This window comes from Bombina bombina, chromosome 4 (genome assembly GCF_027579735.1).
Source record: "Bombina bombina isolate aBomBom1 chromosome 4, aBomBom1.pri, whole genome shotgun sequence".
NCBI lineage: Eukaryota > Metazoa > Chordata > Amphibia > Anura > Bombinatoridae > Bombina > Bombina bombina.
Window position 1 is genome coordinate 867,075,295 of NC_069502.1, and position 15,529 is coordinate 867,090,823.

Genomic DNA, 15,529 nt, shown 5'->3' on the forward strand with positions numbered 1-15,529 from the left:
TTATTGAGCCGGTTATGTAAAACAACAATGTCTGGATTTTTACTTCTCAGAGGCGTCTACCAGGACCGGGTCGCCCTATGCACCAAACCTTACACATTTCGAAGTATCCAAAAGTTAAGTACTTCTTCGTCAGAGGTATCACAATATACTATTAGAAATTAACATCTCATTTTATGGATTAATCTGCCTGTAGATACTGTATGTAATAATATAACAGGATATAACAGATACAAAGGTTACATATTGAACTTGGCGGTTAATTTGATCTTATTTTATTGTATTTAATTTATATTGTGCTATTAATATTGTAAATACGTTTGCTATTACATTGTTAATCCAAATATATATATTTTTTTGAATTGAGTAACTTCGAGATATACAACGGTTTTACTAATATTTTTAATATATTATATATAGTGAAGTCTTGTGCGCTAACGTCATAATCTCTTTTTTGAGATATATATATATCTATATATATATATATATATATATATATATATATATATATATATATATATATATATATATATATATATATATATATATAATACATATATATAATACATAGAACATATTCTGCTATGTGCAGAACATTGAAATGGAAAAAAATTACAGTAAATACACATATAAATATACATCCATACATACTGTACACACATATAAACATACATATATATATAAATACACACATAAATATATATATATATATATATACATATTTAGAAATGCATATGTATGTATCTCTTTGTTAAAACCCTTTGCCTGCCTTTTCTCCTAACACCTGAGACCTCTTTTCTTTGAGACTTTATAACTTTTTTGTGCAATTTTTTAAAATAATGTTTATTAGATAGTGTTATTTGAATGTATCTTTTATGTGTTTTGTGCAACTTTACAGTGTAGCAAAACAGTTAACCAGAACTTTTGAGGACAAGGTAATAATTCTAGTGTAAATCACGAATTGCTCATGCGTTCATGTTTACCTTCAACTGTTAATACGAGAAATAAACCTGACATGCTCCAACACCCGTGATAAACCCCTTGTTGCTAACATGTAACTGTTAGCGTGTCACTCGTAATCTTGCCCTAAATGTTTTCTCTTTAATATGATGTTTTTGATGAATAACAAGATTTGATTTCAGAGTAAAACATTTCCCACATTCAGAACATGAAAATTCTCTCTCTCCTGTATGAATTTTAAAATGGTCAATAAGACTTGATTTCCAGGTATAACATTTACCACATTCAGAACATGAAAATGATTTCTCTCCCGTATGAATTTTTTGATGCCTAATAAGCTGTGACTTCTTGGTAAAAAATTTCCCACATTCAGAACATGAACATTCTTTCTCTCCTGTATGCATTTTAAGATGGTCAATAAGACTTGATTTCCAGGTAAAACATTTCCCACATTCAGAACATGAAAATTCTCTCTCTCCTGTATGAATTTTTTGATGCCTAATAAGCTGTGACTTCTTGGTAAAACATTTCCCACATTCAGAGCATGAACATTCTCTTTCTCCTGTATGAATTTTAAGATGGTCAATAAGAGTTGATTTCCAGGTAAAACATTTCCCACATTCAGAACATGAAAATTCTTTCTCTCCTGTATGAATTTTCTGATGATAAATAAGCTGTGATTTACAACTAAAACATTTCCTACACTCAGAACATGAAAATTCTCTTTCTCCTGTATGGATTTTCTGATGAGAAATAAGATGTGATTTCTGGTTAAAACATTTCTCACATTCAGAACATGGAAAGTCTCTTTCTCCTGTATGAATTTTCTGATGAGAAATAAGATGCGATTTCTGGTTAAAACATTTCTCACATTCAGAACATGAAAATGCTCTTTCACCTGTATGGATTTTCTGATGAGAAATAAGATTTGATTTCTGGTTAAAACATTTCCCACATTCAGAACATGAAAATTCTCTTACTCCTGTATGAATTTTCTGATGAGCAATGAGACTTGAATTCCTTGTAAAACATTTTCCACATTCAGAACATGAAAATTCTTTCTCTCCTGTATGAATTTTAAGATGGTTAATAAAGGCTGACTTCCAGGTAAAACATTTCCCACAATCAGAACATGAAAATCTTCTTTCGCCTGTATGAATTTTACAATGAGCAATAAGACTTGATTTCCTTGTAAAACAGTTTCCACATTCAGAACATGAAAATTTGCTTTCTCCTCTATGATGTTTAAGATGGTTAATAAAGGCTGACTTCCAGGTAAAACATTTCCCACAATCAGAACATGAAAATCTTCTTTCTCCTGTATGAACTTTCTGATGAGCAATAAGATATGATTTTCTTGTAAAACATTTCCCACACTCCGAACATAAATTTCTAATAAAGTTTGTTTGATGTTGAAGAAGATTAAAAGAAGCACCAGCACTCTGATCATGACTAGGCTTATTGCAGCTTGTGAATCCACCTGGTGAAAACAAATACATTGAGATTAATGTTATTTATTAATGATATTTTATTTTGAGAAACTTTTAGCAGTTATGAATTAGATTTTCCTACAGGGAGGGAGGTGAGGTTGGCTATGACTACTAAACATTTTCCCAGCCTCCATGCTAAGGCTTAAGGGCATTTTACTGGACACTAGGGAGTATATCCTCAGCATACCAATCACTGAAACAAATTCTGTTGTAATTTAACCTATTTTTTTTCTTTTAATTTAATTACAGCTTTTAACTTGTGTTTATGGATAATGTAATACAAATTATTTTAGCCTCCTTTGTGTACAAAGTATTCAGCTTTATTTTTTACAATGTTGCTTTCGTATCAGATCCAGTTTACTTGTAATGGAGATTTTATACACATCTGTTTATCATTTTATACAAAAAAAAAAGTTTTTATAATGATGTTCACACAACATTTCAGCAATAAATGACTTCAGTAACAAAACTGCTCTTTAAAACTATTGCTTGTGTGCACAAAGAATAGAATTTAAAAAAAGTTTACTTTTATTATTAAGTTTGCTTTGTTTTAATGGTATTCTTTGTTGAAGAGCTACCTAGGTAGGTGTCTGAAGCACTAACATTCTTTCCTAACCAATGCCATATAGTGCTCCAGGCATGTGCACCCTCCTGAGCTTATATCCCTGCTGTTCAACAAAAGATACAGAAAGAATGAACATTTTTTATTATAGAAGTAAATTAGAAAAAAAAATGGGTTTCATGTCCCTTCAAGCATTTTAGTGTAGTTAAAGGAGCATTAAACTGCTGAGCACAACTACAAAAGTAAAAAACTATCAAAAATGGACTCTTGCCTCGTGGACTCTCACCACCATAATATAAATTAATTTATTAGGTAAGCATACTCCAGGGAAACTAATACCTGAGCTGGGGGGGGGGGGGACGAGTAATAAGAGTGGTACAGGAAATAATTACTCAATTTCTAAACTAGCTATATATAAATATATATATTTTTAATATTTTCTTTTTTTTCATATATATCTTTTTTTTCCAATTTGTTTTACTCTGTTCTTCTTATATCTTTTTTATATGGTGCAAAAACATGAAATATACACAAAAACATTTAATGTCCAGAAACAAGTGCCTGAAGGACTTTCCTTCAGAAGAAGCAATAACACAAACAAAGAAAATGGTAGAATTTAGTAAAGGTATGTAAAGAAGATCAATTAGCTCCCTTGCAAAGTTGATCAACAGATGCCTAATTCTTAAAAGCCCAGGAAGTAGTAACTGACCTAGTAAAGTGGGCATTAATATATTTAGGAGGAGACTGTCCTGCATCCAAGTAAGTTTTATGAATCAAAAGCTTCAAACAAGTCTCAATGACAGAATCAGAAAAACCTCTCTGTCTTAAAACTAAGCATTCAATCTCCAAGCCATCAAGTTTAGAGTTTTTAGATCCTGATGAAAAAATGGACCTTGAGACAGAAGGTTGTGGCACAGAGGAATAAGTCAAAGAGGACAACTGGACACCTGAACTAGATCAGCAAACCAAGTTCTGCAAGGCCAAGCTGAAAGCTTGTTGTTCAACTTAGAAGCCATCATATCTATTTCTAAAAGACCTTACAGATTCCCAATTTGACTGAAAACTTCCAGATGAAGAGACCACTCCCCTGGATGAAGAGATTGGCGACTGAGAAAATCTGCTTCCCAACTGCTCACTCCTGGAATATGTACAAGAATTGATCTCTGCCCAAGACATAATTCGGGACACTGCCCTCATCGCCAGGGAACAGAGTTCCCCCTTGAAGATTGATGTAGGCCACTGTTGTGACACTGACTATTTTATTCAGGAGAGGACAATGCCACAGAGTTCCAGAACATTTATTGGTAACTTGCATCCCAAGGTGACCAAACTCACTGTGCTCCAACCCGAAAGACTTCTTTTGTAATTACCGTCTAAACTGGATGGACAAAAGATGCCCCTAGAACAATGAACTGATGATTTATCCACTACGAAAGGGATTGGCTTCCTCTGAAATCCAGAAGAATCTTCTGAGATAACTAAGTGTAATCCCTGCAGCACTGACGAAGCATACAAAGCTGGAGAGATCTTATGTGGAACTGAACAAAAGGGATAACAATCTGAAGCTACAGAAGGAAAAGGAGCTAACTGAAGATTTGCACAAGCTGAAAGTAGCTTCAGCATTCTCTGCACCGTCAAAGTCTCATGGCGACTGAATCTACAACCCCAAAAAGTTAGGATAGTATATATATATATATATATAAAAAAAAAAAAAGCCATTTAAAAGTTTAATTCACCCTGTATAATATCGAAAACACATTATTAACACATTAATTGATGCTTTATTTTATGAAAATGTATTTTTTAAAATATACACTCATATCAAATCTGATGACTGCAACACACTACAAAAAAGTTGGAGCAGTCGACTGTTTATCACTGTGTAACATCACCTTTTCTTTTAATAACTCTTATTAAGCATTTGGGCACTGAAGACACCAGTTGGTTAATTTAGCAAGCAGAACTTTCCCCCATTCATCCATTATGCATGCCTTCAGCTGCGCAACAGTACAGGTCCTAAGTTGCCTTATTTTGCGCTTCATAATGCACCACACATTCTCAATCACAGACAGGTAAGGACTACAGGCAGGCCATGCTAGCACCCGCATTCTCTGTTTACGCAACCATGCGCTTGTAATCCGGCGCATAAATGTTTTGTAGATGATCCATTTATATAGCCCACGCAGGTTTATTTTTTTTTGTTTATATAGTTTTGCTTATTTTTAAATAAAATTGTGCTGATTTTCAAACTCCTAACCAAGTCCCAAAGTTTTAGAAGTAGACTGTTGTCTACCTACGCCAGCTTGCTCCTGTTTTTATAAAGGGTCTTTTCATATGCAGGAGAGGAGGGGGGAGGGGAGTGTCTGCTCTTTTTTGCTTTACAGCCCATTTCAGTGGGTGTCCCAGCCTAAGCTTTTCAACAGTGCCAAACTGGGAGCTTTTAAGTAAGTTTTTAAAAGGTTTTATACCGGATATTTAGATCAGTATCTGTGCATATTATTCTTTTTAATAGTGTCTATTACATGCAGTTATATGAAAATGGGTGTATACTGCCCCTTTAAAGACAAAACACTCTGGTAACTGTTGGGGGGTATGCATGTGCCCCCTCCCCTTTTATGTGCTGTCCAGACACCATTGAGAGGTGGTGTGTGTATTAACCTTAGCAATACAGAAGAAACTGTGAGTATAGAATGTGGTCTTACTTTGGGTTGAAATTGAGTGGGTTTTATGTACTGCTAAAGGTTTGATACTTAATGGAAATGTAAAAAATAATGGAACATAATTCTGCACTATGTGACACCTTGGGAAAAAATAAAGATATGCAAGATTTAGCCCTCACATTTACCTTATTTTCCTTGCCAGCCTCTTCTGATCCAGTCCTTCTTTTCAAAAGAGCGTCACAGGCACGTTGTCTAATCAATAAAGCGTTACGCAGAGTGGGAGCACTACATTTTGTTCAATACTGTGATTGGGCACGCTGTCTAATCACATGACAGGCTTTTGAAAAGAAGCCCTGATCAGAAGAGGCTGGTGAGGAAAACAAGGTAAGTATAACTTTGGGGGCTAAGATCTTGCAAATATTTCCCCCCCCCCCCAGGGTGTCACTAAGACAATGTTACATAATGCTGCACATTATTTTTATGTTTACTTTCCCTTTAAGTATGATTCCTATAGCCTGTGCCCCTTATTCTTTGTTTTTCCTGCTGAGTGAGCCCCCTTTCCAATATTCAGGGAGTATGGTGGGAGACAGTATTGGTGATCCATTTACAGAAAGCCATATTGATATCTAAGAACAGCTTCCTTAATTGTGCCATAGAGCACTAATCTGAATCCAAAAAGCCGTGGGTTTATTAAAAAGGGACAGTCTACTTGATTTTTTTTTTATTGATTAAAAAGAAAGATAATGCCCTTACTACATATTCACCAGCTTTGCATAATCAACATTGTTATATTAATATACTTTATAACTTATACATTTGCGGCTTTCTAAGCACCTAAAGTCCGCCTCTTATCTCAGTGCATTTTATTAGTTTTTTACAGCCAGACAGTGCTGGTTCGTGTGTGCCATACAGATAACATTGGGCTCATTCCCGTGGAGAATGATAATGGTTATTCAGGAACCAACACTAATTGGCTAAAATGCAAGTTTGCAAAAAGCAATGAGATAAGGGGAAGCCTGCAGGGTCTTAGATGCAGGTAATCATAGAGGTAAAAGGTATATTAATATAACAGTGTTGGTTATGGAAAACTGGGGAATTGGTAATAAAGGGATTATCTATCTTTTTAAACAAGAACAATTTTCCACTAGACTGTCCCTTTAAGATAATAGGGGATGTAGACTCACTGTTGACTGCAAGCATACAGTATATCATTTCAGATGCATCAACTTCTTCATTATACAGCCAATCACAAATGCATATACGTATATTCTTCAAAAAGTGTAAATATAAAAAAGACTGTGCACATTGTGTTAATGGAAGAAAATTGGAAAGTTGTTTAACTTGAATGTGCTGTCTGAATCATGAAAATATAGTTTTGACTTGTGTGTCCCTTTAACTTAAAGGGATAGTCTAGTCAAAATTAAACTTTCATGATTCAGATAGGGTATGCAATTTTAAACAACTTTCCAATTTACTTTTATCGTCACATTTTTCTTTGTTCTTTTGGTATTCTTAGTTAAAAGATTAACCTAGGTAGGGTCAAATGCTAATTTCTAAGCTAATTGCATCCGACAGTTTGTTACAGCTAGAGGGGGTTAGTTCATGTGTACCATATGGATAGCATTGTTCTCACACCGTGAAGTTACTTATGAGAGGGCGTGGATTGGCTAAAATGCAAGTCTGTCAAAAGAACTGAAATAACGGGAAAGTCTGCAGAGGCTTAGATACAAGGTAATCACAGAGGTAAAATTAATTGTATTAATATAACCATGTTGGTTATGGAAAACTGGGGACTAAGTAATAAAGGGATTATCTATGTTTTTAAACAATACAACTTCTCGAGTAGACTATCCCTTTAAGAATTGTGTACATTGATATGAACAGTAGGGTCTATTAAGAATATTTCACATAATTTCAGGATGTTACTCAAGCAAATTAAGTAGCATCTCATACCCTGGGGGATAAGTAGCGACGTTCCTCTAATGCTCAGGCCATTTTTAAATCTTTTTACAAGGACTGCGTAAGCATTTATCAGTAAACTGAATGTTGTTTTATGATATAAAAACCCATAGTATACTAATGCGCATCCATCGGTCTGAACTGCTCTCAATCTGATATTCTGGTGCCTATAGAGCACTGATAGAATATAGCTTAGTAACTGATCCTGCCACACTTTGTTGCTGTCTTGGGCGAGGTTACATAAAGAAATATAGTACCGATATTAATATTTTTTGTTTTATAGTTCTTAAAAAATAGTTTGTTTAATAAGATTGCAATATGAATGTTTAAACACACTATGGTAGAATTTGGCTTTTGATCAACTGCGTGCAAACAGTGCGCACACTAATTACAGACTTCACAAGTACAACAATAGTGGAGCAATTGGTAGCAGGCAACAATGTTTTACAAGTGAAGCTGCTACCATGTACTCTCATTGTTGTACTAATGAATTTGAGCTACTCATTCGACCAGGGTGACTAACTAGACATGAGAACTTGGGGGTGAGACAGCGTTGCACAATCGTTCAATGATAAATATGGAGGAAAAAATGCATCCCAAAATTTACTATGAAATGCGGACTGGTTCATAAGGTGAATTTTGTCCATCCTCAAATTGATAAATGTAGCCCAGAATATATATTTACAGCTTGTTCCTGTTTGTATTTTACACCAATAACAGATATAACTAATGTTCTCAGATCAGCACCATATATTGCAGACTTGCTGGTTCTTTCCTGATGTTTCACTCAGTTTATGTCCCAGATGCACAAAGTGAAATCTAAACTCCCCTAGAAACATCTCACTATCACCCAGCAATTTCCAAAGATTTCCCAAAACCATACTGACTTGCTATGCCCATAGAATGCCTGACTCCACCCTTGAGCTTCTTAGCCATACACCGTGAACAGACAAACACTGCCCACAAGCAGGGCCGTCATGCCAGTGCTGGGGACTAAGGAGGCTGCGCTGGGGGGGGCTACAAATTTGTCTTGCACAGGGCCTTGCTAAGGGTAGCCCATGTCAGATTTAATACCACATATAACCCAAACTCCAGAGAAATTCTATAAATCATGAATGCAAATTGGCATATATTAAAATCTGACCCAATAGTTTCTACAATTCTGGGACAAAAAATTCAAGTGGGTTACAGAAGAGCCAAAAATCTAAAAGACATGGTAAGCCCAAGTCACTACAAATGCCTTAAAACCAGAAGCACTCTAGTTCCTGGTTCAGTTAAATGTGGAACATGCCGTACATGCAGCTCCATGGTCAAAATGAAATACATCACAAATACCATAAATTCAATGCGCATATAAACTGTCATACAGAAGTAGTGATCTATGCTCTAAAGTGCAATTGTGAGAAAATGTATGTGGGTATGACAATAAGGAAAATCAGGACGAGACTACAGGAGGATTTAAGAAACATCAAAAATGCAGAAAAAGACCGAAAAGATGGCAAAAAGATCACTTCAGTAGCAAAACATTTTCTCCTCAACCATCAATCCAAGCAATCTAAAGTCAGATGCTTTGGCATTCAAAAAATAGAACTAGGAATTAGATGAGGCAATAAAGAAAAAAAGAAAATTTATGCTTACCTGATAAATTTGTTTCTTTTTAGACACGATTTAGGAACATGCTACAAGCCCCCCAACATTAGTGACCTGGATGAAACTCAACTACTAATACAAATAGGTAAGGCTGCTAATAACAGTGCTGTAATTATGGGAGATTTTAACTACCCTGATATAAACTGGGCCAATGAAACTAGTAATTCAGCTAAGGGGGATAGATTAATAAATGTTCTCAGGGATAACTTCTTGTCACAATTAATAGAGGAGTCAACTAGGAGTAACGCTATATTTGATTTAGTGCTATCAAATAATACAGATATAATATCAAACATAGAAGTCAAAGAACATTTGGGTAACAGTGATCATAACATGGTCACATTTGAAATTTCTTTTCATAAGCAGTGTCTTAAAGGTTTAACCAAGACTTTTAATTTTAAGAAAGCAAAATGAAACGATTTAAGGAAATCATTAAATAACATAAATTGGGACAAAGTATTCTCTAATAAAAATACAGAGGATAAATGAATAACATTTAAAACTTTGTTAAATAAATATACATATCAACAAATACCATATGGTTATAAAAATAAAAAATCCAAGCCAATGTGGCTGAATATAAATGTGTTAAGAGAAATTAGGAAAAAACGTAGGGCATTTAAATTATTCAAAGAAAATAGTACACACTCAAAATTCCATATTTATAAGGAATGTAACAAAGCATGCAAAAAAGCAATCAAATTATCCAATATTGAAAATGAAAAATTAATTGCAAAGGATTCTAAATCTAACCCTAAAAGATTCTTTAAGTACATAAATAGCAAAAAATCTAAGTAAGACAATATAGGTACATTAAAATGCGGGGAGGGTAGCATGATTAACAGTGACAAGGAGAAGGCTTAGATACTAAACCAGTTTTTTTCCTCAGTATACACAAGAGAGGAACCATTGGATGATACTTTGGAACAAAATAGAACATGCCAGCCCATACAATTAATTGGGTTATGTATAGAGGATATCAAGAACAAATTGGATAATATTAAGGTAAATAAAATTCCAGGCCCAGATGGAATACACCCAAGGGTGTTGAGGGAACTTAGCACTGTTATAGACAAACCTCTACTCTTAAGGTTTCAAGACTCATTATCCTCAGGCATAGTGCCCAAGGATTGGCGTAAAGCTGATGTGGTGCCACTCTTCAAAAAGGGAAGTAGGGATGATCCAGGAAGCTATAGACCAGTTAGTCTGACATCAATAGTGGGGAAGATATTTGAAGGGATTATAAAGGATTATATTGATGACCATATTCGTGTAAACAAGATTATGAGTTCTAATCAGCATGGTTTTATGAGAAATAGATCATGTCAAACTAATCTAATTAGATTCTATGAGGAAGTAAGTAAAAATATAGATAAAGGGGAATCAGTTGATGTGATATACTTAGATTTTGCAAAGGAGTTTGATACAGTGCCACATGAGAGATTAATGCACAAAATTAAGGGACTGGGAATAGCTGAAAATGTTAGTTTGTGGATAAATAACTGGATAAAATATAGGGAGCAACGAGTAGTAGTAAATGGATCATACTCAGATTGGACAAAGGTAATCAGTGGAGTACCCCAGGGATCAGTGCTGGGCCCTATTCTTTTTTTTTAATAAAGTTTTTTATTGAGGGTATAACAAAATTACAACAAAATACAGTTTGCCCAATTAAACACGAGGCATATTAGATGGTAACACAGATAGCGTACATATACAGATACATAAAATCCTATTGACGAGTATATTTCTCATTATATCATTTTCATAGCGTTAATAAGTGAAACATAAGTCATATAAAAGGCGATTGAGGAGCAAACCAAATAACACCCTCTTTTTCCTCATAAATAGCTGAGGCCACTTTAGAACCCCAATAAATATATATTACTAATCAGAGGATTTTTGGGTAGTACAGGCCCCTTTAGGCCTGCACTCAGCTTTCTCCTTCCATACCTTCAAAGGCCATGGGTAGGCCCAAAAAACTAAAAGTAAGATTGAAGGAGGTCATAGAAATAAACATGACATTATTAAAAATATAAGTAATCACCACTGTGTCAGAAAAACCAGAGTGCAAGGGTTACTTCCCAGATAAATCTGAGTGCTAATATATTTAAAGGAATATAACTGTTCACCTTTTTAAGAGTAACACAAGGTCAGAGAAACTAAAATTAGAGATCACAGGACCAAAGGATTAGTAGACTATCTTGATATAGAAGGCAATCAGGATTATATGACTCTGAGATCGCCTGAGGGCAATTAAGTAAATATATCGTCCTAGATGGTAGTCACTATAAGAGTTGCTACAGCTAGCAGTATTTAATTTAATCTGTGGTTATAAACCCTGGTAAGAGTGGCAAAAGCTTGTAGTTAAGGAGCGAGTATGTCACCCAGGGCATTCATTTCTAATAAGATACCACATTGTCACCTATACCAACTAGGCCCATCAACAAGATTCAACTCGCAGAAGTACATATGAAACAAATATATTGACCACACCTATAACCCTTGAACCCCAAACATCATACCACAAAGTCAAAAACATACCTCAGATATATAATGAGCTGACAGTAACGTTATATCTAACCTATAGGGATGAACAAGCTGCAGACAGTGGGACACACAAGAATATTCATGCTGAACCTTTCAGTATTGAGATCCGGACAGCCTATTTCACTCTAAGACAGATACAAACGAAAACAAAGGTTCCACGAATAGGGCATATAGACTGCATAACTCTGCCAAAAAGAGAGTATGGAGGATAAGCTAATTATCCCTTACCTCACAGGGGGGGGGGGGGACTGCGGATCGAAAAGCCAAGAGTACTCAAAATTCACACAATAAAGACTCCAAGGATGCTGGGCTTAGTATCTATCTAATAATATGATATAATTAACTGAATTAACTCACAAACAGTATAGAGATAGATCGCCTTACATTTATAAATTGTCAGAGCCAAGCATGAAAAGGGACACAGATCCACACATTAGCCAGTACAAACAAATGTGAGAGAGATATTCCACACATGCAAAAAGAGATAGTTTCCTATAATAGAAGGGATAATAAAGGGCAGAAACAAGTAATGATGCGATATAAAATACTAGGGCATATAATACACACAGAAACTCCTTTAGTTCTACACAAAAGAGACACACAGAGGGGACCCAGTCATCAAAATCCACACATTATTAGATATTAATCTTCATTAATATAGATTTCTCAGCTTCAACTATTATACGGATATTTAATGGGTCCAGAAGCTATAATAAATTTGGAGCATATACGACATCACTTGGGTCCTAAAAAAAAAATATTACATTTTCACTGCAAGTAATCCTGGGCCTCAAAATATAATGGTAAAGTGAAATAGATCTTGTAACATGTTAGGGAAATTGCATGTATGGTCCTACTCACCCCTCCAGAAGATCACTCAAAAACTCTCATTGCTGCGTGAGTGCTTAAACAACCAATACACACACTGTAAGTAAGAATAAACTAAAACAAACATTCTATCTTAAATATGTATATAATTAAGTACTATATAAGACTGTGTTAGGGACTTCAAAGCCATGTATATATGGGGCAGTAAAGATGAATCCCCTCTAGTCTCAGTAGTAAAGGTAGTCCCTCATACATTGTCCCACATTAAACATCCTATGCCCAGTGCCGCTTAGATCAAGAAGTCCCACCGTGACCATACTTGCAGGCACTCTGGGACCAAGGGCTATGTGCATCAGTAGGAAAATTATAAGGTCTCCCTAATAAAGTCTCAGGCCGCATTGCCGTCATGAAGCAGGAGAGATGGACAATCAGCACAGGGGTTCCACAGTTCATTAGGTTGGCAATCTATAGCCATGTGGTGGGCAAGAGATATCAACCTACTCCAACTTTATTGCGATGGGGGATCTAATTGTGGATGCAAAATCTACACAGCTTCAGGCGTTAGTTTTCATGCGTGCAGAATCCTCAGATCCAACAGTGGAGATTCTCAGGTAAGTATCAATGTTCTGAACTCATTAAGGGGCGCATGCTAGGGTCAAAAGGAGATACTGGGCCTGAGCATTTGGCATCCCCTGTCGCGCCTGAAACTTCACCCAACTCCAATTTTGACATGGGTGCCAGAACGCCACGTGCCCCCCCCCCGCCTTGTAAGATCATTGTGGCTATGTCCAGGAGTAGAAGCCCTGTGCAGCGTGACTCCGGTCCCCCAACCATGAAGAACTCCAAATCATACATACGTAAAGCCCTCCAGGGCAGGCATCGTCAGTTCCCACCATCTCACATCTTTCAGTGGGAGCCTCACTGCTCACGTGAATGGTTCTTTCGGGTGCCTGTGAGTTGTAATCTATCCCGGGCTTGGTCCGCCCCCACTCCCTCTTAGATAGGACAGGCACGAAGGGAGCATCTCCCGCAGCCAACTGCATGGCATCAAGCTGCACACGGCAAACTGCCTCTCCCGTCACACCAAGTTCATTGAGCTTATTTTTTGAGCTTACCGCTTCTATAACTGCAATTAGGCAGTCAAATCTGTTGAGTATTAGTTGCTCGTATTCCAGAAGCAGAGCCTGTATCTCGATGTAGGTGCAGTCCTCCATAACAGAAGCGGTATAATCCAAGCGGAAAGTTGTTCCAAACTTTTTTAATTATGCTCCCAATTGAAGTTCACAGTAGTATCTCACTTCAGACTGCCATTATTTTTAGTGTTCAAGCATTATTCCTCAGAAAAATTAAATAAATGCAATGTAAAATCAGGAGCCTCTCCAAAACACGTCTTACTGCAACGGCTCCCGGCTCCGCCCCAACCTCTTTTAAATATTTTTATAAATGACTTGGAGCTAGGATTAAATAGCGACATCTCTATTTTTGCAGATGATACTAAGTTAAGTAAGGTCATTAGGTCAGAGCAGGATGAACTTTCGTTGCAAAGGGACCTGCAAAAATTAGAAGTATGGGCAGGTAAATGGAAAATGAGATTTAATACGGGAAAAGGCAAGGTTCTACATTTTGGAAGTAAAAATAAGCAGGCAACATATTATTTAAATGGGACAAGACTTAGCCAAACACAGGAGGAAAGGGATTTGGGAGTAGTAATAGATAACAAGCTAAAGATGGGTGCACAATGCATGGCAGCAGCTTCAAAGGCTAATAAGATACTAGCATGTATTAAAAGAGGCATTGACTCAAGGGAGGAAAGCATAATTCTGTCACTATATAAAGCCCTGGTAAGACCTCACCTTGAGTATAGAGTGCAGTTCTGGGGAGCGATCGCAAAAAAATATATTGCAGAACTACAAAAAATTCAGAGAAGGGCCACAAAGCTAATAAGGGGATTGGAGAATTTAACTTATGAGGAGAGGCTAGCCAAACTGGGTCTGTTTTCTTTAGAAAAAACAGAATTTATGCTTACCTGATAAATTACTTTCTCCAACGGTGTGTCCGGTCCACGGCGTCATCCATAACTTGTGGGAATATTCTCTTCCCCAACAGGAAATGGCAAAGAGCACAGCAAAAGCTGTCCATATAGTCCCTCCTAGGCTCCGCCCACCCCAGTCATTCGACCGACGGACAGGAGAAAAAAAAAAAGGAGAAACCATAGGGTGCTGTGGTGACTGTAGTTAAAGAAAGAAATTTATCAAACCTGATTAAAAAACCAGGGCGGGCCGTGGACCGGACACACCGTTGGAGAAAGTAATTTATCAGGTAAGCATAAATTCTGTTTTCTCCAACATTGGTGTGTCCGGTCCACGGCGTCATCCATAACTTGTGGGAACCAATACCAAAGCTTTAGGACACGGATGAAGGGAGGGAGCCAATCAGGTTACCTAAACAGAAGGCACCACGGCTTGCAAAACCTTTCTCCCAAAAATAGCCTCCGAAGAAGCGAAAGTATCAAATTTGTAGAATTTGGCAAAAGTGTGCAGAGAAGACCAAGTCACTGCCTTACATATCTGATCAACAGAAGCCTCGTTCTTGAAGGCCCATGTGGAAGCCACAGCCCTAGTAGAGTGAGCTGTGATTCGTTCGGGAGGCTGCCGTCCGGCAGTCTCGTAAGCCAATCGGATGATGCTTTTCAGCCAAAAGGAAAGAGAGGTAGCAGTAGCTTTTTGACCTCTCCTCTTGCCAGAATAAACGACAAACAGAGAAGACGTTTGTCTGAAATCCTTTGTTGCTTCTAAATAGAACTTTAAAGCATGTACTACATCTAAATTATGTAACAAACGTTCCTTCTTTGAAACTGGATTCGGACACAAAGA

General features: G+C 36.6%; 1 protein-coding gene across 1 annotated transcript; it reads right to left on the reverse strand.

The window, feature by feature from the left end:
* Nucleotides 1-767: 767 nt before the first annotated feature.
* LOC128658023 (gastrula zinc finger protein XlCGF57.1-like) lies at nt 768-13,870 on the reverse strand. Its single transcript, XM_053712465.1, has 2 exons — nt 13,558-13,870; nt 768-2,437 (listed from the first exon to the last, which is right to left on the reverse strand). The coding sequence occupies exons 1-2, from the start codon at nt 13,868-13,870 to the stop codon at nt 1,059-1,061; spliced, it is 1,692 nt and encodes a 563-aa protein (XP_053568440.1). The 3' UTR covers nt 768-1,058.
* Between the last annotated feature and the right edge of the window lie 1,659 nt (nt 13,871-15,529).

Bases quoted from the DNA above. Each gene is read 5' to 3' on its own strand.
- LOC128658023 (XM_053712465.1), bottom strand. From the start codon at position 13,870: ATGGAGGACTGCACCTACATCGAGATACAGGCTCTGCTTCTGGAATAC. The intron at 2,438-13,557 runs GTGAGATGGTGG...TGTTTTCACCAG, and splicing joins TGAGGCTCCCACTGAAAGAT to GTGGATTCACAAGCTGCAAT.